Raw genomic sequence first — 26565 nt, 5'->3', positions numbered from 1 at the left:
TTACATGCATCATTTTCTACATGAACATATGATGCATGCAGAATTGATCCACTAAGCTTGGTCCTTGCATGCTGACGCTATGCTTGGAAATGCAAGATAGCAGGGTGTGGTTTAAAACTAGGAGCAACCAATCAACCCCGAGTACTTTTCCACATGAGGGCAGGAAATGAATTTAAAAGGAAGAAGTGAGGAGCCATGTTGGATGGTGAAGCTTTCAGAAGTGCCAGTGCTGGCTGCTTGGTTATTTTGGCTTTCTTTGGTTCTCTTCGTTACCCTCGTTCTTAACTTGCTTCCCACGAATTACTCGCGTCGACCAGACGAACTTTCTTTCTTCGCAGGCCTTTTTATTCTTCCCAGGTTTCAAGAAACATTAGCTGCATCTCAATGGAATCACCACAGATGAACTTTCCTATTTCCCAGACTTGGTATTTTCATTAGTTGATAATCAACATTTCGTGGTGTTTCCCACCCGAACTTTCGACCTTGATTCCGAGGAGCATTGGCCACATGCATCTTGGTTGAACTTTCACCATTACTCCCATCGCAACGTTGGCTGAGCATTATGTTGATTGGGAGACTGCCGGCGTTCATCGGGAGAATGATAAAGGTTGACCTTCCGATCTGCGGCCGGGTTGTCAAGGTGTGTGAGGAGATACCGTCAGACATCATCAAGCAAGCACTTCTGAAATGCTGCATCTCCAAACAGCATGGATGGCACAGAGGACGACGTCATTTTGGAGGATTAGGCAGAAAATGACAGTGACGTGGACTTGCTCTTCCCTGACTCTGACAAGGAGTTGCATGCCGTCTTAAATGAAAGCATTGATGAGGATTTCCTCTGGTTTAGCTGAAAAGCTTCATCAAACCCAAACAGCCCTTTTCACGGCCACAAATCCACAAGCAATATATACAATACTAGTATGGATCCCTTTTCTTCCTTTTTCTAGCAACAAAAAACCCCCAAAACTTTATAATGCTAAAAAATAAGGAAGAAAAATCAATACTTCTTGGTATCCTCTCCCTCTTCAACTTCTTGAAAATGAGAAAACAACAAGGCCAAAATTATGCAGATATGGGAGTAAGCATGTTGATACCTCCATCACTTTGTTCTGTACAAAGTTGATGTACAAACATATTTAGTAGAGATCAGAAAATACAATGATCAATATATTCATTTCTTTTGAGGGTGAAAAACTGGTGCGGTGTGTGTGTGGTTGTGTGTGGTGTGTGGATGTGAGATTATATATATATATATATATATATATATATATATATATATATATATATATATATATATATATATATATATATATATATATATATATATACACACACACACACGTGTTGCATGTGTGATATGTGTGTCGTCGTATGGTGCCTGGCTTCCTCTTGGGACTAAGGTGCAGTAATTGGTGTTTTGATTTTGTAAGGATTTTTGGCTGACACAACTTTACTCCTTGTTATTGTTGACGTGTTTTAAGAAATGCTGGTCTGTGCACCCTTAAATGCTGGCTGGCTCTGTGTGCCACCCATCCTTCAACCCTGGTTTTTCCTCAGGCTTCAAGGTGCCAGAAGGATGGACTCGCTTGGTTGTAATTCGCTGCCTTGCTTGCCGCACTTTCATTTCACTGAGCAAAGAACATGTCTTGCTTCACCTACAATCGTATAATCACACCCAAAAATACGAGGTTAGTTTGCTTGTGTGAATTGAGAAAAGCACTTCTGCTGATCATTTTTCTTTAATTTCATACCTCCGCCACCAAAAATGGATTGAGTTTGTTCTCCCCCTGTCTGTTTGTTTCTCAATGAACAGGACATATCAAAATGTTGATGGATTTGGGACGAAATTTGGTGGACAGGTTGGATGTGTGATGACAAATGGATTCTATTTTGGTGAAGATCCAGATTGGATTTTATTTATTTATTTATTTTTAATTAATTTGTTTGTTTATTTTTTCCAAGCCTCTGCTGACTCGCCAGAGGCATGTTTTTGAGTTGGCTGTCCATCCATGATAGGTTTTTGTTACCATGATGACTTGAGAACGGCTGAAGGGATCCAAGTCAAACTTGGTACAAGTATGTATAATGATGCAAAGAAGTTGATTCGATTTTGGACTTGAGGTCAGAGGTCATGTGAGGTAAAAATTCTGTTGCTGCGCTTACTTGTGAACCAGTGATTGGATTTTGACCAAACTTTATTAAAGTATGTATAATGATGTAAAGGTGGACTGATTAGATTTTGAGGTCAGAGGTCATGTCACGTAAAAATGTGGTACTTGAGAACAGCTAAAGTGATTTAAATCAAACTTGGTACAAGTGTGCATCATGATGTAATGTGGCTGGAGGCATATTGGTCGATGTTGCAGAGTGCCGTTCTCGTTTAATCCATTCAGCGATTGTTCACCGTTGAGAGATGGGGCCAAAAACGATGCATATTTCAAGTCGTTATGGACCAGTTTTGAGCAAACTTGGTGCATGAGTTGGGTAGGTGACGAGAACAAGCTGATTAGATTTTGGTTCAGGTCTGGATGCAGATCCGGCCTTTCAGTTGGATACAAAATGTAAATTGGTCAGCCTGGTGGAGGTATGTGCTCTACCAAGTGCCGTTCTTGTTAGCTGTCTGTGCAAGTTTGTTGTCCTGTTTCCTCATCGTATGGAGGTTTCTCCTTTGCCCTGTATAATAATGTGGGCATGACTGAAAGTGAAAATGTAATTCTCAGTTGGTTTTTTTGGGGGGGTGGGGGGGGGGTTAGTCTGTAATCGTCACTCTTCATGGAATAAAGTATGTTGCGTGTGTGTCTTTAAAAACAAGTTTATTCTGTTTTTGCTCTCCTCCATGATTTTATGTAAATATGGCAATCGATGTCAGAAATGACGAACCATTTAGGATATTTAATTTTGATTGTATCAATATTTGGCATTGTAAGGATTGATATTTTAAAATTCCATTTCCAGTCCTTCCAAGAGGAGAAGAAGAAAGCAATTCGCAGATTGGTGTATGAAGCATATGAAGACAAAGATGTTTCTCTTGAGTTTCAAGAGTTCACAAAGGTAATTTCCATAAGTGAATGCTCCTGGGGTTTCATTGAAAAATCCTTATCCATAATGACCAATAATTATCCTGCGCACATGAGGCGAAAGCGGGGTTAAGCAATTGGTTCATGTCTGTCCATTTGTCCGATCAGTTTATGATCGAGGAACAACAATTGAATATTGTATTTTGAACTGAATAGGAAGGCAAGTCTGCCATTTTACCATGCTTTGGCTTTGAATTTGTTCCGATCACCAATGCCACTGAAGGAGTGAACATTTTACTCTGACTGCCTGCCTCGCAATCAACCAAAATTAAAAATAATTCAAAACGGCAAACTTGCTATAATATATGACACAATCAACAATCAAAAAACGAATGTAATGTGTTGGGGTGATGTCATACTCACTGGAAAATGACAATAATACATCTGATTTATACGACTTTACAATCTTTCTTTTCTTTAAATTTTATTATGTACTTAAACACTGAACATATACAGTCTGTCATAATACTTCCAAGAACCTCCAGTTTTGCAGTCCAGTAAACCCTCAAATATAGGTGGGGGTTAAGTTTCCTGGAATATGCCGTGATAGTTAAAACCGTGATGGTGGAAATCAAGGGCCAATGGAGGAGGAGATTGGACCATACTCTGTGCAGAGCATTGGTGCTGCTTAAGCAGTCTCCTTGGCTATTAGGCACAATCCTGGACGGGTCGCCACTCCGACACAGTATACCAGCATGCACTCGTTTTGCCGACATCGGAAGGATGACAGGCCGAGTTAACCACACCTGGTATTAAATCAACAGCTCAGTGGGATTTGAACTCAGGACCCGAGGATCCAAAGCCCGCCACCCTAACCATTAAGCCAACACCAGGCATATAGGCTTGGTGGAAATGTAGAGGAAGGTGGGTGGCAGCGAGAAATAAACACATTACAATTGAAATAAATGTGTAAAATATATGTATAAAGCATGTTGACATCGATCACTTCCGATTCTGGGTTTTGAGACGACGGCTGGTTCTCCAGAGGTCTTTGCCGACTTTCTCAAAGTTATGTTTCCGGTTGTTATTCCATCACGTTTCAACTTTGTTTTCTTACCTTCACGCTTACTGTGTGTTCCTAGTTTGGTTGGGTTTCAAAAATTGTGCTGTTTTGAGTTTTCGTCTCTTGCCTTTATATGGTTTCTTTGAGGCCTACCAGTTTATCCCGTCCAGGTGTACGATCGTTTTTATTTGTATTTTTTCCCCTATTACCATCAATTCCTATTTTCCCCACTGCCCCCCATCTCTCCCTCTCAACTACACCCTCTTTCTTGTCTTAAAATTAAAAAAACACAAAATCGCTTTCTCCCTCTGTACCCACGAGTACCACTCCTTCTTCCGCTTCTTCCTCCTACGTCACACCATCTTCCTTCTATTTGAGCTGACCCACTCTCACCATTACCTTCACGATTTCTTCCTACAAACTTCCACTCCCTAATCTTACCAAATCTTCCAAAAAATCCACCCCCCCCCTTGTATCCTTTCCAACTGTACATCTCCCAAAACCACGGGTTTCTCTACCCCTCCCTCTTCTTGTTACTTTTCATTGACTCATCAGCTTCACTCTGCGTTTACCGATCCAAATTCACCATACAACTCCACGATTTTACTACAACCTTTCTTTTCCGAATCTTTCGCAATCCTTATTTTAAAAAAAAAAAATTCACTTTTAACTACACATCTCCCGTAACCACGTGTTATTGTTGGAATTCTTTTTCCACCCTCTGCGTTTGCCGATACAAATTCACCATTCACCTCACAATTTTTCTTCAACCTTTCCTTTACCTAATCGTATGCAATCTTTCTCAGAAAAATAACTAATAATAAAAAATACGGTCTCTTATGCTTCAGCTTCTTTCACACATATGGTTCTCATTACTGAATCGTAATTCAATACTCTATTTCAACAGGCTGCTCTCAATTCGACCTTTCCTTCATCCCTTGTCTAAAAAGTCCAACTGTTGCGTTTCTTCTCTCTCTTTTAATTTGCCTTTATTGCATCCCTCAAATGTCTTGTCATATCTCTGACCGAAACATTTTATAAACCCCAGTCGTCTGTTCGTTTTCCAACTTCAGTGCCAATTCACCTCTCTCCCTCTCAAAGCAACCATCACACTCTTTCACCTCCAAGCTAGCTTCTCACCTTTCTCCCTCAACTCTCCCCACTCGCCCTTCTCCCTCAACTCTCCCCAATCACCCCCTCACTCCCCCTTCTCAAAGTCCCCCCCCTTTCACATCCACAAAGCTACCTCCTTCACCTGCCTCATCTCCTCCGTCTCATCACTCTACCTCCTCAATTCTGCCCCCCCTCTTATTACTACCCACTGTACCTCAACCCAGCACCACGCAGCCATTTCTCCTCATCTGGACCTCTCCTCTAGCTCTTCTGCAATCTCCCACACTTTCAACAACTCTCCTTACCTCCCCCCCCCTCTCCTCCCTCCCCTCCCCTGCACCCAAAGCGTCCTCCCCTCTTCTCCATCTTCTTTTACAGTGTGGGCCTCAAATATCTGGGGCGTTCGTTCAAACCTGACCGATCTTTCCATACAGGTTGCCACTGATAAACCAGACATAATCTGCCTAACAGAAACTTTCCTCCTTCAAGACGTCTCTGGCTCCTTCGTATATCTCCCTGGTTACTCCATCCTCCGGTATGACAGACCCGAGTCTTGTCCTGGTGGAGGAGTTGCTCTCTTAATCAAAGACTATTCCTCACTCACCATGCACTGCCCTCTCTCCCCCACACCTCCAGGAATACCTCTGGCTATGGCTTCCCTCCACTCCCACCTCATGTTTTTATGTGTGCTGTACCGTCCTCCAAACAGTGATTACTCCATTTACACCTCACTATCTGAAAACATGGACCAACTTCTATCCTCTCATCCAAACTCTCTCTCTCCCTCATACACTACTGGTCAAAAGTTTGAGAACACCCACATTTTTCCAGTTTTTACTGAAATTTTAGCAGTTTAATGTTTCAATGTACTCTGAAATTAAAGCATAGAACAAATTTACAATTGCAGATAAAAATAAATCATGGAATCATTTTGTTGAACAAAATTTAATCTAAATTTTTGACTCGTCAAAGTAGCCACCTTTTGCAGATATAACAGCTGAACATACTCGTGGCATTCTTTTTACAATGGAAATCAAGTATTGTTCGGAAAGTTCTTCCCAACACTGTTGCAGAAGTTCCCACAAATGTGTTGCACTTGAAGGTTGCTTTGCTTTCACACTTTTGTCCAGTTCATCCCAAACCAGCTCACTGGGGTTTAAGTCTGGATACTGTGCTGGTCATTCCATGATTTGAGCCTACCATCTTGGTTTTTTTCTTCTAAGGTAATTCTGACATAGCCTGGCGGTATGTTTTGAGTCGTTATCTTGCTGTAGGATGAACCCCTGACCAACTTGGCGTAGACCAGAGGGTATTGCATGGCACTGCAAAATGCTGTGGTAGCCCTTTTGGCTCAGGGTGCAAGTCACCGACTCTGGATCCAGCAAAAGAGCCCCAGATCATCACGATTCCTCCTCCATGTTTGACAGTTGGTGTCACACATTGAGGAACCATCCTTTCGCCTTCTTGACAGCGTACAAAAACCTGCGTGATGAACCGAAGATTTCAAATTTTGATTCATCGGTCCATAACACCTTCTTCCAGTTTTCAGTAGTCCACTGGCGGTGCTTCATGGCCCAGGCAAGCCTCTTTTTCTTATTTTGCCATCTTAGCAATGGCTTTCTTACTGCCAAATCAACCTCTCAAACCTGCAGCTCAAAGTCTTCTCTTCACAGTTAAAACTGAGACTTACTTTGACCAGTGTTAAGCTGTGCTTGATGTCAGAAATGTGCTTGAAGCTTCTGTCCTGTGAACCACCTATCACGCAAGCTGTTGACTCTCAGAAACTTGTCTTCTAATTGTGTTGTGGCTTTGGGTCTGCCAGACCTCTTCCTGTCAGTTTCCTCCAGTTTCCAAGTGCCTTTTGATGGTGTTGGAAACTGTACTCACTGACACCTTGGCTTGCTTTGCAATTTCCCTAAAGGAAAGACCTCCACTTTTAAGGATTTTCATGGTCTGTCTGTCTTCCTTTGTTAATTGTCTTTCGCCATTATGACAGCAATATACTACTTCCGGGCAGTGCAATATTGTCCAAATAATGCTTCAGAGGGTGCAGCAACACAGTTTGTTCCAACACTGCTTTTATACAGACAGAGGGTTTGTAGCTAATCAACAAAAGTTGGGACACCTGGAGGAATTGTTTGCATCAACTTTCAAGGCTTGATTTACTTCCATTGCTGCAGAACAACTGCAGTTGCTAACCCATTACTTGTTCCCTGAAAAGGGCCTTTTTTTAACAACTCTGAAATTTACTTTATTTTTCAGTTTTTGCTTTTTCAGTTATTATTTTTCAGTTATTATTTTCATTTACTTTATCCAAAACTTTTTTTAACCTCTGGCAGTTTACTGCTTAGCTTTGTACCATTTCAGGTTATTCACTGGACTTGGACTTAACTGCTTAAATTTCAGTAAAAACTGAAAAATGGGGGTGTTCTAAAACTTTTGACCGGTAGTGTATGTGGTGACTTCAGTTGTCATCATGTCAGTTGACTGGGTGTGGGTACCTCTCTCACCTGTCATGGCACTTCAGCAAAATAATTCTGCGACTCATTGGAACTGACTCAATTGGTCAACTTCCCAACCCTGATCTTAACCAATGGTACTCGATCTCTTCTGGATCTGATTTTGACAAATTTCCTTGAAAATATCGACTGTTCTTCCTCCGCTCCAATCGGTTCTTCTGACCACATGCTTGTCAAAGTAGACCTCTCTGACTGTTATTGGAGAACCACCTCAGCGCTGTCGAGTCTGGCATTTCACTCGGTCTGACTGGCAGGGACTTCATGCAGCCATCAAACTTCGAGACTACTCTCCCATCGCTACTTTCCCCAACATCAACTTGTCCTGGGAATTCTTTCAAAAATACTTGTGCTCTCTCATGCAGATTTATCCACTCATCTTCAGTTGTCCTACCCTTCCTCCCACCCATGTTTCACTGAAGCTTGTGGTGAGGCAGTTGTCCTGAAACAACTTGCCTTTACCCTCAGTTGGATTTGATTTCCATGAGGCAAACTCAGTTCTTTCCATAAAGCTCGGAATGTGTTTGTCTGTCTGTCTGTCAGGAGAGCCAGAAAATAAGATCTTATCTAGTCTGAACTCTCAAACCTGTCTCCGTCCTCTAGATCCTGGTGGTGTCTAATCAAATCTGTTTCTGCTGTATGTTCCCCCTCCATCTCCTCCCTTACCTCAAATGGCCACACTGCTGATACCGTATGTGAGTCTGAATGCCAAAACTCTGTGTTTGTCTCTAAATCTTGTCCGAAACCCTTCGCTTTCTGTACCCACCTTACCAAGTTGCACCCAACTGTCCCTGTACTGTGTCCTTTTCTTCTGACAAAGTGGAGAGCTTCCTGTCAAACCTTGACTCAGATTCTGCAACCAGTCCAGAGGGCATCAGCCCACATGTCCTATATACCTGCTCCTCTGCTCTTGCTCACCCTCTATCTGTTCTTCACCCTCTCATTTGCTCATGGTCATCTGCCATCTGCTTGTAAATCAGCAAACATTACTGCTCTGCATAAAAAGGTGCAAAAACAGATCCCTGTAACTACAGACCAATCGGCTTTCTCCCAATCATCAGCAATGTTATGGAATCCATCATCACTTCAGACATAAAATCCTTTCTCTCTCCAATAGCTTGATTTCTGATAATCAATGTGGTTTCAGACTAGGTCGAATATGCTGCTTTTGCTCTCCCAACAATGGATGGAGGTCGTCAATGCCAGACATGAAATCAGAGCCATGTCCCGAGACGTATCGCATGCTTTTGATATGGTCTGGCTCCTTGCCCTGCTCACCAAACTCTCTTCTTATGGTATCCCAGGCCATCTCCACTCATGGCTCGCAGACTTCCTCTCCTGTTGCAGCAAATTGTGGCCCTAAATGGAGTTCTCTCATCCACTCTTCCTGTCTCGGCTGGAGTTCTTCAAGGCAGCGTTCTAGGCCCTATTCTTTTTCTGGTTTTCATCAATGATCTCTCCGACTCTGGAAAATCCTCTTTATCTCTTTGCTGATTACTCCACCCTCTGCCGTACCATGTCATCCCTCAGACAGGTTAGCCGCAGCTTCTTTGCCCTCTGCAGACCTGGATAAAAATCACAAACTGGTCCAACATGTGGAACATGTCTTTCAATCCTGACAAATGTCACTCTCACTGTGTCTCACAGAATGGACCGTTTAGACCCCCCCCCCCCCCCAATCTACTTTCTCAACAATTCTCTGGATGAAGTCCTTTCATTCAAGCTTCTGCATGTCACGATCTGCCATGATCTTTCCTGGGAAAGCCACCTTTCCAACCTGGCCTTCAAAGCGAGTCGCCAACTAGGAATCCTCCATCATGCAAAGTCCTTCCTCGGCCCACCTGAGCTCCTGACCACATACAAAGCTTTCATTCGCAGCCTGATTGAGTACTGCACTCCCCTCTGGGCTGGTGCTCCTGTCTCTTACCTTTCTCGGCTTCACGCTGTAGAAACCAATGCATTTAGCATCATTGGTGTCTCCTGCGGTGAGGCTGTCTTTGGGCCTCTCACTCTCTCACCACAGGCAGGTCGGTGGTCTTTCTGTCTTCTACCGTCTCCTCTCTGGTTTCGCCCCCCCCCCCTGCTCTGTATGCGATATGCCCCACCCCCATATTTCCGCAAGGCGCTCAAGGTCCACTCGCAATCCCCTTCTGGTAAAACTACCAAAATCACGAATCGCTGCTCACCTTCACGCTTTCATTCCTCTTTTTTTTTTTCCCGCCTTTGGAATAAACGAATTCTCTCTCTTCAATCCCATTCTTCTCTTCAGGCCTTCAAAACAGCTGTTCACGACCACCTCTTATCGTTCACCATCCAAAACTACGATCTTTTCTACCCCCGTTAATCCACCCCAAACTCACCTCCTTCAAATTCCCTGCTTTTCTTCCTGAAAGTCCATGTGGTGTCCATCTTGTTTACCACATGTTCCCTGCCCCATCCCTCTCCCTTCCACAGATATCCTAATGTCTGTTCCCCGCTATTTTCTCCTTCCCTCTCCCGCCTCTCTTGTCTCACCCCCCCCCCCTTGCTGTGCGTTGTGTTGGCTCTCGTACGAGCCTCGACAATGTATACAAAAAAAACTTAGATTTGTTCCCTTATTCTTGTCTGATTACTCCAATTAATTGTGCACGAGAAGCAACAAAAGGCTCAACGTGAGGTATTCGTATGCAGACGCAAACAGTGACATCTCGGCTCAAAAACCACGATTGGCCGAAATTAAAGTGATAACTAAATTAGAGCACATTAGGTTGCCTGCAATTGGTGAAAACCAATGATATTTGAGGGTTTACTGTACTTTATAGGTTCAATGGGATAGTGTATGAGGGTGGTATTCGGGATTGCATCTGGATTACGACAGCACGAAACCTCCCCTTTTAAAAGATTTTTTTTATTTTTATTGTTTAAACCATTATTAAAATCATTTATTTTGAATTGATTGAAGAACTGTCGGACTCCTATATTCACAGTTCATAAAATGTCACCTGCTTCAATATTCATGTCCCTGTGCCTTGCCTATTCACTTTTCTTTTTTTTGTTTTTTCGTTCCCCCCCCCCCCCCTTCCTCTCCCCCAAACACGTTTTTGTGGGCATAGTCATGGTTTTTCTGACCTACATTTATAACCCTGTGCTTTTGTGTATTCGCAGTACTTCACGTTAGCCTAGACAATGTATGCAAAAAAACCATTTTGATATGGGTGTCAACTCGACTACATCGATTGTGGTTGTCTTGTTGTAAAGTGTGTGTATACACGGCAGGAAAATCCCTGAGGAATAAGAGACATTTTCTTGAATGTATAGTCCACGTTTCCTTTGTACTCTATGGGACAATGCACGAGCGTATCAAAGGTGGTGTTCCTTTAGCTCTTGCTTTAGCATGATAATGCAAATGCTTGTCTGTGTTAATTAAAGTTGAACACTTGGAGTGATTGAAGTCTGACGGGTAGCAAGTACATTGTCCTATGAACTATCCTGTCTACGTTTGATTAATGAGCCAATTGTAACACTGTTGGACTGGGGTTTCACAGACCATGCATTTCATTAATGGTGGCACTATCCCTCTGATGAAAGCTAATCTGGGGTCCCATTTGGTTCCTTTTGGGGGGGGGGGGTAGTGGATGTTAAAGATCCGATTAGATCTTTCAAGAAGAGTTTGGCAAGTTATCCATGGTATCCTGAGCAAATTCAATTTGTCATGACTGACTGCTAATAAGGCAATAGCAAGCCACTCAGCATGTAATCTTTGGCAACACTGATGTACTTTCTGCAGAGTATGGACATGAGAGGAGAGAATTATTGAAGTTTGATTTCAATGTTGTGCTGTGTACTGCTTTGTTAGTTCGGGCAGTGGTTTGTGTTGTGTTGCTGCAGCAGTTTGTCATGATTTCGCTCACCCTGAATAAAACCTCCCACCCAATTTCAGTGAGGAATGGGGAAAGGATGGTGTGGGGGTGGTGGGGAATGGAGTGAATTTCTGGGGGGGGGGACACTTTTCTGGAACAGGTTTTACATTGAGACGCTTATTATTTGTGATTTGACCAAATCCAATGGAACCAGCATTATAAACTTGCTTTTCCAACTCGAGCATGTTTGGAGGCCAAAGTTTGCACCTTTATTTTCATCAGTACATGAATTTATTAAATGTGGCATTTGTACATGAAATTTTACAATGGACTGTTCCTTTTGCAGAACCAAACTGCTGAGTTGGGGAGTGCTGAGGGTAAGGAAGAGCAAACTGAGGAAGAAATGGAAACTGCGACAGACAAAGAAGAAAGTTTGCAAACGGGTGAAAAGGATACTACTACGGTTGAATGTGAACAAGAAAATGAGGGTGAGGGTTTTGGAGATGAGGATGAGGGAGAAGGAGACATTGAGGGTGAGGATGGAGACAATGTAAAGCATGAGGAAAGCGAGGGTGATCAAGAAGGGGAGAAGGAGGAAAAGAGCGAGGATGAGGGTGAGAATCAGGCTGAGGAAGAGGACTTGTTGGAGCACGTGGATTCGGCAAGCGAAAATGTAAGTAAGAGCGAGAGCTTTAAAATGGCGGGTGGCAAGGTGAGCACCCTGGCAGTGAGAAGAGCAGGACGTGGTCGGGGTCGGGCTGTCACTCGAGGCAGACGAGCAAAAAAAGTCAAAACTGTCAGCTCCAGTGAGAGTGTCACAACTCGATCCCGGCGCTCTGAAAAATTGACAGATGAAAGTGCTACACCTGAATAGGAGGCCTGGTTTTGGAAGTGTAGACTAGAATTGCTTTCACAGTAGATAATGGCTTGTCCTGACCAAATTTGTTTTTTTTCAGCATAAGTAAGTTGTAATTGTTGCAAATCGGTCTTCTGCACCCTCTTGGAATTACACTCGTAAAACTAGCACCATCTCATCTTCTTGTGTCGCACCATTAAAGAAGATGGAATTGGCATAGAGTGCACACTTCATTCAGCTTGAGTGTGATGGTAGCCCTCAAATTATCACTGACACTTATAAACTTAACATGTTCAACAGACAAGTGAAAGTACAGTTGTGAAACAATAGATAAAATCCTCCTGTGAAAATGGCTCATAAGAGAGTGATCTTGTTAAAATGGCTTTGTTGTTCTTGTAACAGTGCAATTTTTTTTTTAAGAGCATCTTTTATAAAACCTTACTTTTCCCTTTTTTTTTTGGAGCTACAAGAATGTAACCATTTCCAGGAATGAACATGTGTTGCATTTGTTTTTCATATTGGATTGCATAGGCTTTTCTCATCACATCGTATGGCAGTTTGAGAAAAACCACATCATTTATAATTAATAACTCATTCCCTTGCCTTTGTGTGCAATTGGTATTTTTCCGAATCTTCTTCTGCTTCTTCGTCTTCTCTTGTTTTTTTTTCATGTCTTGAGAATTAAATTGAGGAATATTTCCGGGCTTGTAACTCGTGGTTAGAGTGCAAATAAATATTCTAATCTGCTTTTAGTTCCATGCTGTTAACATTGAACTGCCACACAATGTGCTTCAAACTTTAACGCTCGTCTTGTGTTAAAGTCTGTATGCTTATAAACCAATTGTGTTTAGTAAATAGTTGTAGAGCAATGCTTTGTGAATTGTTGTTTCTCCTTTTCTAATTCACCCTGCTGGTACACAGTCAAGTGAATGATTAGAGCATTCGTTTGTTTCGTATTTTTCTTCTTCCGCCGTGCCTGTTAGCATGCAACTTTTCCTTATTTCTTAGTCTGATAGGCCTGCCCTTTAATGTTTGTTTTCACAAATATCTCGTACTGCTGCTTCCTTGGGGAATGCTGCCTTGACATACTGCTTTTAGCTTATAGTAGAGAGTGGGCGTTTAGGACGGCTGTTCACTCGGCATCTGATGTTGCTTTTTCTGATTTTGTGAATGGCTGTCGTGTCGTTGCAACTATTAATTGCCTTGTAATTGTTTTTAATTTTAGAATTTTTTTTATTTTATTTTATTTTATTATCATTATTTTTTGCCCATAGCTGATTTTTGTTTGTAAGATCTGATTTTTGTTTTGACTTGTGCATGCTCAGTAATTTGCTTCTCCTGTAATTGTTGATTAAAAATTTGTATCTGGCCGATGACTCCCTTTCTTCTTTGGGTCATCTCTACGAGCATGACCTAATAATATGGGTGTCGATGTCCTTCCTTCCGTCCGTCCGTTCACAATGAAGTTGAAGCGGGAAATCTGGTCATTAGTGATCCTGATAGAGGTCGATGAGACGTACACGATGGTATGACGTTCAAGGTCACCGAAGGTCAAGGTCACGAGGCCTTTGAAGTTGCGAAAATGATGATTTTCAAATTCTATCTCCTCCGCCATTTCTCAAGCGATCTTGAATTTAATTGTAGCATATGAATCTATGGGACAATATCTAAATTTGGTCAGGCCGGATTTTTGATATTCGCTTTCGTGTCACGTGACTTCAAAGTTGGCAAAAAATGCGAAAATGACAATTTTCAAAATCTATCTCCTACATGTCTCAAGCGATCTTGAATTTGATTGTGGCATATAAATGTATGGGACAATATCTAAATTTGGTCGGGACGGATTTTCGAATTTCGCTTTCGTCTTCACGTCACGTGACTTCAAAGTTTGCAAAAACTGCCCTACCTTCAGGAGGCTATATATTCTCTACTGGGCATGGTAAAAGTTAGTGAATGGTGTCATTGCATAGCAGCTGACCTTGTATATTCATACATTTTCCGCCGAAGGTGCAAAAGTTTCAAAACCCGAAATGTAAACGTCGGCATTTATTTTCAAAATATAATTTCGTGCGCGCGCGCCAAAATGCCGAGTCATCTTTAACCAAACTGTGCAGTTCGAGCTGCGCAGTAGTCTTCGGTCAGAACTGAACATTGAGAACTTGTGGTATTATAGAGATGACAGTCACCCCCACACGGGGGTAATTTTTCTTTTATTTTTAATTTAATTTTTTGTGGAAGCAGTCATATTTCTGAGGGATGAAGCAAGATTATTTTGCTTGCTGAACTAGACTGGCACTCGGGCTGAACTTGCACGTTTGTTCTGAACATGGCAACACGTTTTTCCTTTAATCCAATATGGTGACCATACCATGTGACTGATGTCAGCAATAAAAGTTTCCATTGGGAGTCCTGTTTAAAGTTTTGCATTGATAGGACAAGAGTTTGCAGAGAACCCATTTTTAAAGCGAAAAAAGGTGGGTGTACACAAACTTTTATTTTTAATTTTTTTTAAACCTGGCCACTGCCCGATTCAACAAATGGAAGCGTGTGGATGAGACATCTCGGCCTATGCACCTTAAATGACGAGACTTGCGCCCCCCCCCCCCCATGCTGCTCCGTGTGATCTTTAATTAACCTCTGCCATCGAAGATGGACGGAGGTTACTGTTTTCACCCCTGTCTTTGTTTGTGAACAGTATTATGGAAAAACTCCTGGACGGATTTCGACGAAACTTGGTGGGGGGTTAGGTATGGTCCAAGGATCATGCCATTAGATTTTGGACTTGGTTCAAAGTCCAATATGGCTGCTATGACGGCAATTTTGAAAAAATATTTGAATTTTTGTTTTTGCATTTCTACATGTTTTAAGTGATTTCCAACCCCCAAAAAATAAATTTGTTAGAGAAAAAAAAAAATTGCAACTTTTTTTTCAAAAAAAATTCGATTTTATTTGAACAATATTTGAATTTTTTTTTGAATTTCTACATGTTTTAAGTGATTTCCAACCCCCCCCCCCCCCCAAAAAAAATTTGCACCTTTTTTTTCAAAAAAATTTCGATTTTATTTTTTTGCTATTTCTACATGCGCGTCGATCTCGTTTAGTTCAGTCGAGTCTGATCCGTTTTGACCTACAATGAATAGGATATCAGGTTCACTTAAGTGACCCAGCAGTATTGGCGGCGGAGGTTTTGCACTCTACCGAGTGATCCCCTCGAGTTAAGTACTGTATTTGAGAGGAGTTTTGAAGAAGATTGCTCATCACCTTTAAGGTCGGTTTGAATGGTTGAGGATTTTAAAAGTTTTCTTCATAAAACTTCAAAATAATGTATCATTTGAAACATTTTGAAAGCCACTTAAAACATTTAATTGCGCTCTGGTAATTATAGTTTCATCCTGGAGGTATGTTCAGGTTTGTTTGTTTTTTTTTGTTTGTTTGTTTTCCCCTCTTCCTTCTCATGACTTGTGTGTGATGAAAGTTTAATGCACACTGCAATGGTAATTTGTTTTGGTGTGCTGTAAAATGTAGGTTGAGAAGCATTGAAGTCATCACCTGAAATAGCAGCGTTTCCCCAGATCCCTCAAGCCGATTTTTATACGGATATTGTGTTCTCTGCAGTACTGTGGATAGCCGGTATGATAGCCGAGAAGACCTTCAACCCTTTGAGGTATGCACACTTGTCTCCAACTGTCTAGCCTGTGGTCTAATCCTGATCCAGCTATGAACTGTCATGCTGGCGTTTCATCGGCAGAGTGTTTCTTCAAAATGTGTAATCCCTCGGATGGGCGTTAATCATGGTGTTCTTTGCGAAGTGGGTGAGCATCCTGAGGAAATTACAAATTCCTGCCATAACTTAGGGAGGGCACTGCATTAGCAGCACAGCCCTACCCAATTTATGAATTGATGCAAACTCGCAGTTGCTGTCTGTGTCGTATCACCTGGAAAAATAAATAATATAAAAGAGCAGTGTTGTCAAACTCCCAAATAATAATCAGGTTTGTTGTTCACTCGTGTCATGACCTGGTGCTGCCTGGTTGCATGAGATTTTCTTTGCTGGTTTTGGGATGTGTTGGACATTGAGGAGCTGTGGAGTTATTGGTCTCATGGTGGTTGCCTGAGGGCTGGTGGCAGCACTTCCTGACCTCACGTCCCACTACTGTATACATTACATTGCGCCTTAACGGATGTCAAGGCTAACATGTGGAATCTTAAAACCTTGCCAAATTTAAAGTACGTCCACCCAAAAGTTTGGGCCTCAAGGTGCTCCAGTGTGACCGTGAAAGAGTAACGTCCAAACACACAAACTCGATGGTATTCATAGAACTTGCTTCCCCCATGCAGTCGCCCGGTGGGAGCAGGAGCGCGGACAGGGTAACTATCCTGGGGCTCGGATCTAATCAGGGGCTTTAATTAATCCTTCAATTTGTTTTGCTTCATGTTATTGTGAAACACTGGGGGAAACTTTTTTGTGTGTCCCTTCAAGCCACTTGGCGATTCCCTGGCATGCACAGATACCATCCCTCGTAAAATACCCTGCTGTGGAAACTTTTACATCACAATCGCGGTGTTGGCCACTCGCCATCCGGTTGAAGCGTGTTAAACGAATCCATGTAGGAATAAGTGAATAACATTTTAATTTCCTTTAAAGAGCAGGTTGTGGGTCGCCAAACATGTTCTGAAAATGTATTAATACGAGCATAACCCGTGCTCTGCGTGACATGTTGGGGTGGGTGTGTTTGAGAAAGGAACTGATGCAGAGTATCAGTAATTTTACTTTAATGCAGTAAGTGGAATACGATTTCACTGTTTGAGAACCTTTTTATTTACTTTTTTTTTGTACCATGCACCTCATGTGGTCTTTGAGATAATGTAAGCCGAATACCACGTTACTCGAGCGCAGAACAAAGTCGAAGATAGCGCGACACGAAACCACAAACTCGGAAATAATATATAAGATGATTTTATATGTGCATTAAATAGTTCGATGCAAACTATTGTGGTTGCCTAACTATTGGGAAAATTAATGAAATTTAACTCCAAAGTTGTTATTTCTTGAGACTGTTGAAAAAAAAACAGCCGCATGCCCATATATGGATGGTGACATCACGTTCTCCAAAACAAAGCGGAAGCTCACTGGCTCATTGAAGAAGTGTCCAGTTCAGCGGGCTGTTCTTTCGCTTTTTTTGAGCTTGCAACTGTATATTATCCTTTTTTATTTTGAATTATTGTAGAACAAAGTTATTTGGATATTTGTACATCATGCCTCGTACGTGTCATGCTTTGCAAAAACGGGAAATCACTCCCACCGATTCCCGAAGGAATCAAACATTCGCCGGCAGTGGATAAGATTTGTACAAATAAAATGGGTGAATTTTCCCCCAAAGAAAACTGATAGAGGACCTTTTGGATGGACTTGTCACTGGTGGTGACCATTTCACAGCCAAGGATTACGAAGGCAACGCAATGAGTGAGCTCGGTTGAAAAACAACTGCTCAAGTGAGACTGAAGCGTGATGCTGTGCCCACCATTCAGCCTTCTCCTCCTCAGCTGGCTCCTGCTTCATCTTCTCACACTGTCACCTACGATTATTCACAATTTAGTTTTAATGGCGAATTATTCAATTAGCGCCAACGTATTTTTGCCTTTTCGCAATGTCATCGTAAGGAAAAACAGAGGAGATTAAAAAAAAAAACACTTTCAAACAAGCACAGTCTGTTCCTTCGCTCTTGTAAACGATGACTGGATTGGGGCATTGTGTTTAATTATAAATGTGCATAAGAAATGGAGAAATTATTAGAATACAGAAAGTCATCACTATCCAGAAGTCTGTACGTTGACCTGTAATGGGGAAAGCGGCTGAGAATCTCTTCCCCATTGGCCACGCCTATGCAGCAACATGTCCTGTCATTGGTTGGTAAATAAATGGCCAGAACTTGGGAAGCACTTATCTGATTAACATCAAACCTTGAAAAGGCACATCCACAGGGCCCCAGCAATATATTGGGCAAGTTTCAATTAGATTGGACCAGTGGTTGTTGAGAAACAGCGGTCACACACACACACACTGCTGGAATTATAGATAGATATGCCACAACAGTCTCTTGAAAGTTGGGGTTTGTTCTAACTGTTCATTTTCGCTGGGGTCAAGCTCAGCTGTCAAAAAGGCTTCAACGCCAAGGCTACAGTGTATAATATATTTGGGTCCATTATTGATTCATTCTATTTCTGACTCTTGAGTGACCAGAGCATTGGTGGTGGTCATATGGCAGCTTAGCTGCCAGGGTAGTTATCATTTCTTGAAGCACGACTGTGTCGCTGATGCAGTGCCCCTCTACCAGTACACACACTGGAACTGGTACTCATTTTGCCAACCTCAGAAGGATGACAGGCTGAGTCAACCCCCTGGTGTTTTAATTCAGTGGCGGACAGGGCTTGAACTCAGGACCCTATGATCCCAAGCCACCACCCGAACCACTGAGCCAACACCAGGCTGCTGGAGGAATAAAAAAATATATATCAAGTCACAGACGAATCAAACTTTACATTATTTTATGCATTGAACAAGAAAATGAAAATCTACAAACCAATCTGTCTGGTGGAGTCTGTCAGTGTGAACTGCCGGACAGTCAGTCCTTCCACTTGTACACGAAATAGGCCGTTTTCTGGCACTTGTAAGTGGCTTAAATTTATATGGCTCAGGGCCAGAAACTCCATAGTATAAATTCCCATCATCCTCCGACTCGTCCTCGGCAATATCGGAATGAAAACACTCGATTTCATCGCCGCTGAAATCACTCTCTGATTCGCATCTCGCCATTGTTCACACGCTGTTTCCGAATGTTCACGAAGTTTTCGGAGAACGTGACGTCATAGCATCTTCGGTAACTTCCGGACTGTTTTTCGATGACCGACAAAAGTTTTGACTTAAAAGTTAATTTTAGCATATTTTGAGTTTCAAATGTAAGAAAATAAATACCCAACGATTATTAATGTGATTACAACCTTCGAATCACGTGAAGTCTTCAGTGACCCAAAACCTGCTCTTTAAACACGGAACGTGTTGCTGAGGATGAAACTACGGAAACTTCCGTCTCGGTTAATTTTTATTTTTTTGAAGATAGCCCGACACCGTGTTTCCCCAGGGTCCATTCTGACTGTTGGTGTCCCTGGGTGTGAGCAAGCCAACTCTTCTGGTGGTTTTTTTTTGGGAATTGCATCTCTGCACTTCTGAGGTAAATGTATGAAAATTTTCGATGAACTGTCAACACGTGCAATATCAAATGGTCAGGTAACAAAGTTTGTTGTCCACTCAAAATGCAGCCCTGTATGTACGTACGTTCATGTACCACATGCACGATTGATTCCCAAACCCCACTTTTCGCTTGGCGAGCATGTGCTAACTAGAAATAGTGTGGAGATCTTCGGCAGGACGATGTGGTAAATAAATGGAAGTATGTATTAAATGGTCTCGTAAATGTGTGAAGATCAAGGGTGAAAAGGTCGAAATGGTCTAAGATCTGAAGCGAGTGTATCGGGTATTAAAACGTGGGAGGGTCTATAGTCACAAAAGTGTGTTCAAGGTCTTGCTGTTCTAAAGGGTCGAATGTAAATGATACATACTCAGGTTGTGTGCACAAATGGACCCACATGCAATGTGCACCCCACGCTCAAACCCTGGTTTCCCATGCAGTGTGGATACCCCACCCAAACGGTGTTGCCTGATGAAGATTGGGTTAGTTAGATTTCAGTGAACCAGCATGAAGATCAGTGTTTGACAATCCAAGAGTGCACTATGGCAATGATGGGCCAAATGGCCTAATTTCCTTGGTTGAGGTCAGTCAGTTTCTTAATTTTCTGATTTGAAAATGCATTTACATACAGAGAATTGCTGTGGGTGGGGGACGAGACTGAATGGGACGAGAGATCGGCAAAGCACACAGACGAGTCATTATGAGGAACGCACGAGGCAGAGTTGATTTGGAAGAGAATCAGAGGCGGGAGCTCAGGGCTTGCGCATTTTTGGAGAGTCGTGATCAAAGAGGGAAGGTGGTTGCGGATTTTGGAGAGGCGAGAGCGGAGGGTAAGTGCACGCCGAGGAGGACGACAGGACCCTTGTATTTATGTTGAGGCGATTTGGCTCATATGGTGAAGGAAGATACTGGCCTTTGGCTCTTGGTTGGGTAGGTGAGGATGATCGACGCACAAAGCAGCTACACGTCTGAGCCTTGGTGTTGCGTGCCGCTCACGGAGTGCCTGGCTTGCGTTTGTCCCACTATGAGAGAAGCGCCATTTTGTTGCGCGCGTTTTTACGTGCGAATAGAGACGCCTCGATTCCAAGTTCCACAAAGACCAGCTCTGGACCAAGCTACGTACAAGAATAGTTGAAAGGAAAGGTTTTCTTTTCATTTTGTTTCCCCATTGTCTGTATTTGAGTCTGTGTGAAGAGGTGCCTCGACTAGGATTTATTTACTTCGTTATCATTACCTGTTGAATCACTGTCCTTTGTAAATATTTATTTATTTTCATTAAATGTATTCCTTTCAAGAAGCTGTATCCGTGTATTTGTAGTGGGGTTGGAGTATACCCCCCCCCCCCACCATGCTCTGCTCCTCCACCCCTCTGCCATTGCACCCTGCCTCTCCCGCACACGTTATAATCTCTGAGGATCAATATGCCCACCTATTAATAAGGAACCGCTCGGCCTTCCCGGGGGCTGGCAATGTTAACCGCCCGTCACCACAAACTGGGTCGGGAGGGAAACCTTGGCCGGCCACCCCCGTGACAGTCTTTATAAGATACTAGCTGAGTTTAAAAACAGGAAGACCAAACTCACACTGCAGTTTTCTTTTTGGAATTACAAATCGATAATCATAATAAATTTCACACCATGTTACTGTATTTGATAAACGAAATGCTTTTCCATTCCACATTGTCTGAATGCTTTTTTTAGACCAACCAACAAGAAGCTATTTATTCTATGATACAGTTGCAGGTGAAATAGTTACCCTCGCCGAAGGAGAGGATATTGCATTTGGGTTTGTCTTTTTGTTTGTTGCAAAATCGAAGATTTTTCAAGTATATTGCTCGGTCGATTTTGGTATTCTGTCTGTTTATCTGTCTGTCTTATCGCCTGCAGGTCAGAATTTCAAACCGATCTTCACGAAACGTCACCACATGGTAGAGTTTGTCATAAGGAAGAATTCCCAGTTAGCGCGAGTCATCAGCTCGCGTTAAGTCTCTGCCCTTTGTACACACCGCCCATCGCTACTACCGAGCTCCCCCCCCCCCCATGGAGAAAATCCCCGTTTTCAGTAGCGAGATTCAGCTGTTTTGAAACATGGATGCCATTCTGGTGTTGGTGGTAGTAAGTTTTTTATTTTATTGCAAAGGTGCAAGCATTTGTTGAGGGGCTGGACATGCGGCACATTGTGTGTAAGAAGTTGGAGAAGGGCAACCTGGTTGCTGGGAGTGTGCAAGCTGAGAGGCGTTCAGAGCTGTGGGCCTGGGTACCCTGAATTTTTCCACGCTTTCCTCAACAAAATGCATTTAAACATATTACTTTGCTATTAACAAAATACACCTGAGATGCCACATGCCAGTAGTGTACGGGGAGGGGGGGGGGAAGCTAGAGAGGGCTTCCCCAGAATTTAGTAAGGAGCAGTAAAGCCTGACGATGGCTCCAGCATATTGCTTGTTTTCAAAAAATAAATAAACAAAGAAAATTGGGTAAAGATATATTTGATGATGTTTCGCTGATTAACGAAAAACAGTAACAGACTGACCAAGATGTGCGATTTCAATAATCCAACAGTTAAACAATGGAACAAGACATTTCTTCCTGAAACTTGAAAGTTTGAATCACTGCAACTGAAGTTCCAGAATTACGGTTCGATGATGAAATTTAGTTACGATTCCAAGGTACAAGCCATGAAGAATAAAACAACAATCTACCCTATCAAAGCTCATATTACATTAAAACTTTATTCAAACAGAAGTCTTGTCCTGTATTGCAATGTTCCCCCCCTCCCCAAAAAAATCCTGTGTGAAACATTCTCAAAGGCAAGAACATGAGAAACATTGACCTGGCCGTTCCAAAAAGGTTTGTTAAATGAGGGTGGAATGGAGGAAATGGCATGTGGTTCTTTAATTCAAAATTGAGAATTGTTACACAATGTCACCATATTCCTCCTCTTCCTCTCCAAATTCCAGCAAATGTCTTTCTTCCTCATCTGTCCCTTCTTCCTCACCTATATCAGAATCTCCAGAAAATCCAAATTCATGCTGCTCCAACACATCCCAATCATTCAAAACGTTTTCCTCTTCATCTCTTGCTTTCACGCTTTCAACTTTCACGGCTTGTTCGCTGATCTGTCTATCTTTTGTTTGATCTTCTTGCAAAACTTTTTCTTTTTCATCCTCCTGACCTTTGTTCTGCACATTTTTCTTTAATATCTTTTTGACTTCAGCAAACGTTTTTGCCTTTGCTTCACCCTTCACCATTGTCTCCTCCTCTTGTTCTTCAACATTCTCCAATGCCTGTATCTCTGCAGCAAAAGGATCTTCACCCTGATGACAACAAAAAAAAAAAATCATAAAATGAGTACACCATTGACCCCTTATCCTCACATGATCTCTCCCACCTTCTAAATGAAAGACATTTATTTATTTTTCTTTTCATAATATCTTCCATCTCACCTTTACTGATTTTACTCATTAAATAACACCCCCCCCCCTATTCATAGAGATGGATGCAAACCTTTTTGAAGAATTCATATTGAGTGTTGTCTCGTCGTTTTCTGAGCACATTTATCCCAATGTCCCTTATCTTGTAAAAATTCTTCTTTTGGATGTCCTGCATAGATAAAGGTATACATACAATATTGTTTTCCTGAATTTTTTTATTTTTAATTTTTAAACTTGATCACCTTTTCATGAGGACCACAAAGCTTCTCTCCCATGTAATAATTTTGTGAAATGAAAATTATTAAGAATGAAAGTAAAAACAATGAAAAGAGCAATCAGAGATTGCAGACCCTTGTCAGGACTTGTTTTGGGTGGTGCTACTCTTATCCTCAAACCCATCCAGGCACAGCCAAATGAGCCTTATGAAAAAAAAACCAAAACAAACAAACAAAAAATTGAAAAGAACCCAGATCAAAAACAAAATAATTCTGGCTGCCAGACCATGCGTCCAATCAGGTTGAAATTTAAAACATACATGTTTTAAAAAATGTATTTTTTTTTAAAGAGAAAATTTTTTTTAAAGATTTTCACTCAATCCAATATGGCTGCCAAACCATGTGACCTACGACATCATGTGTGAACAATTTGTTCCTCAAGGAAAGGTGGTCATACGTGTAAAGTTTCACCTCGATCTGTTCAGCCTTTTCAGAAAAGAAGATTTCTGAAGTTTTTTTTAAAACATAAAAAAACAAAACGATATGGCTACAAAGAACACAGTCCTCATGAGGAGTACTTGCCATGTGCCAAGTTTCAATTTTTTCCTTGGTGCAGTTTCAGAGATACAGAGATCCAATGTTTTTCCAACATGGCTGCCACACCACGTGACATATGACATCATAATTATCATTAAAACATTCTATATGCGTATTCACTCCTTTGGTGAAAATTTTGTCTCAATTCGATAAGCGGTTGCGGAGAAAAACACTAAAGTTCTGTGCGGACAAACAAACAAACAAACCCAAATGCAATACCCTCTCCTCTGGCGAGGGTAATAATGTGTTGAAATAAAAGTAACCTTAATGGTTTGGTGCAAAAGACCAAACCCGGAACATGAAAGAGGGACAAGAACGGACGCTCGGTAGATTGCATACCTCCGCCAAGTAGATTAGTTCAAGATTTGTATCCCACTGATGGGCCAGATCTGAACTAAAATTTAATCGGCTTGTTATCGTCACTCAACTAACTAATCCACCAATAACTTTTTGAGATATCGTACTATATGTCGTTTTGACAGGAACAACAATGACATACCGACAATGTATTGGTGTAGTAATGACCACACTGTTTGCAGCATACCCTTTATTAGAGGTCCTAAAGTGTAAATTCATGTGGTGAAACATTTTGGTACTTACAAATATGACAACCTGTATTGGTTAGGGTGCATCCTGAGAAAAGATAAAGATGAGAGATCACAGAGCTATCTGAACCGACATGGACCTGCTCCATGATTTTCTTACCCCAAAAACCCAGACATCCTCAAGTTTCCCTGAAGGGCAATGGCGACAGGAGTGTGTACTTATTTGCAGTTGTTACTGGAGTTCGTCAAGAGTTCGTGCTGGCCCCACACTTTTCAGCACTTGTATGGACTGGATTCTGGGGAGGATGTCGGAGAGATCAAGCTGCGGTGCATCGTTTGGGAATGTCAAGATCTGTGACCTTGATTTCGCAGATGATGCAGTCATCTTTGCGGAGACCCTGAATACGCTTTTTGGGGCCCTCGAGGTGCTGAACGAGGGGTCAGAGCCAATGGGATTACGGGTCTCCTGGTTCAAAACTAAGATCTAGGCTTTCAATGACATCTTGGATACTGCTATCTTGTCTGTACCTGTTTGTGGTGAGGATGTTTAGGTCACGGAGAGATTCACTTACCTTGGCAGTGATATTCATGTCTCTGCTGGCTGTGAGCCAGAGGTCAATAGACGTCTGGGTCGGGCCGAGTGAGTCATGGATTCACTGGATGATGGGGTGTGGCGCTGTCGGTACCTGTGCAGAAGGATGAAAGTCCGAGTCTTCAGGTACTTGGTGCTTCCAGTCTTGCTCTACGGATGTGGGACCTGGACTCTGACCAGGGATCTACGACAGAGACTTAATTCCTTTGGTGCAAGGTGTCCGGAGAATTATTGGCTATCGCTGGCCGGACTGTGTCGAACGAGCGGTTCCTGAGAGAGACTCAAATGAGATTTGTTACCTGCATAGTTAGTGAGTGTCAGCTGTAGCTGTATGGACATGTGGCTCGTTTTCCTGACGCTGATCCTGCTCACCAGATTCTCTCAGCGAGGGAGCCTCGTGAGTGGAGGGGGACAATGGGCCGACCACGTGCCTCGTGGTTGCAGCAGGTTGATCAGCATTTCAAAGAGACTGGGATGGGCCAGGTATCTGACTGGGGATGGCCAGACGGAGGCCCCTGGAGTACCGGCAGAAAGTGGACGCAGCGATGCGCTGCTCTGGTGCATGCACCTGACCTGACGGCCTAAGGTATAAAGTCAAGGGGTTGGAAATGGAGCAAAGAATGTGTTTGAGGATAGACTTAATCGTGAGTGGAAGACGTCTGTTCGTGTAAGTGTTTAAACAGCTAAAGGCAGCGTTCAGTTGGATTGGTTTGGTGTCTCCTGCTTGAAGGTGAACCGTTCCATTCCAATCCACCACTCCGTGACCCCAGCAGCTAGAAGAAAGCGCAGGCTAGATGTGAGAGGAGAGAGCAGGCCAGATGCGAGAGAAGGCAAGGGCGGGCCAGAGAACAGAACCCTCTTTTATAATTCCCCAGCGGGAGGTGGTGCCTGAAAGCAGAACAGGCAGAGCGATTGGTGTTCCACAGCGCCCTCATTAGCGCATGGATGCTCACCATGGTGATGGCCCCGTCCAGACGAGGAATTGACACTGGTAATGGCCTCATTCGCCCTGAACTTTGTCATGCGACGGAGCTCCGAGAATAACATGAGGCGAGGGTATCTGGTGGTGGGTGCTCTCGAGCCACAAACACTCTCCACACCCAATGACAGTCACAGTTGAGAGGAGAGCGAGAGCTATCTCCACGGCATTGAACAGTGCGTAGCGCACACTCATGCGTCCTAAACGCGCACAGTGCGTAGTTAAACCACAGAACGTCCAGACCAGAGTATCTTTGATGGTCTGGGCCGCTCCCTTTTTCCTTGTTGGTCATAAAAGGCAATGTCGGTATCGGTGGTGATGGTAGTCAAGTGATGGAAGCAGTGGTATAGCAGTGAGGTCCATGGCACGGCGATTCGTGGTGGTTGAGGCATTGTGGTTGTGGCGGTTAATGGCCAAGGTAAGCGAGTTTGATGATTTTTATAAAGGCATTGTGATGGTCGTATGAAGGTTGTAGCATTGTGGTTCGAATGTCGAGAAGGTTGAAGTGAAGTATCCATTGCACAATGGCGTGAGGTTTGAATGCAACAGGGTG

At 42.6% G+C, this 26565-nt stretch overlaps 2 protein-coding genes and 1 long non-coding RNA gene across 8 annotated transcripts in view; 2 read left to right on the top strand and 1 right to left on the bottom strand.

The window, feature by feature from the left end:
* Positions 1–13773, top strand: part of LOC147013098 (uncharacterized) — a 70253-nt gene extending 56480 nt beyond the window's left edge. For both annotated transcript variants that reach the window (XM_085854675.1, XM_085854674.1), the window contains 3 exons: positions 1558–1688; positions 2956–3051; positions 11895–13773. In XM_085854675.1, the coding sequence (XP_085710801.1) occupies positions 1558–1688; positions 2956–3051; positions 11895–12422 (755 nt within the window). In that variant the 3' untranslated portion in view covers positions 12423–13773. The remainder of the gene's footprint in view (positions 1–1557; positions 1689–2955; positions 3052–11894) is intronic.
* A 1713-nt stretch (positions 13774–15486) lies between these two features.
* Positions 15487–22587, top strand: LOC147013097 (uncharacterized). The gene is made up of 2 exons (XR_015051191.1): positions 15487–16068; positions 19544–22587. It is a non-coding gene; the product is annotated as an uncharacterized LOC147013097 (long non-coding RNA).
* Positions 22124–26565, bottom strand: part of LOC147013095 (uncharacterized) — a 60389-nt gene continuing 55947 nt past the window's right edge. For all 5 annotated transcript variants that reach the window (XM_085854671.1, XM_085854672.1, XM_085854667.1 and 2 more), the window contains exons 9-10: positions 23158–23253; positions 22124–22967 (exon numbers count right to left, since the gene is read on the bottom strand). In XM_085854671.1, coding sequence (XP_085710797.1) covers positions 22566–22967; positions 23158–23253 — 498 coding nt within the window. In that variant the 3' untranslated portion in view covers positions 22124–22565. The remainder of the gene's footprint in view (positions 22968–23157; positions 23254–26565) is intronic.

Source organism: Eptatretus burgeri, chromosome 14 (assembly GCF_056783735.1).
Source record: "Eptatretus burgeri isolate ZD-2024b chromosome 14, Ebu_testis_v1, whole genome shotgun sequence".
NCBI lineage: Eukaryota > Metazoa > Chordata > Myxini > Myxiniformes > Myxinidae > Eptatretus > Eptatretus burgeri.
This window is presented reverse-complemented; position numbering and strand designations above follow the sequence as displayed.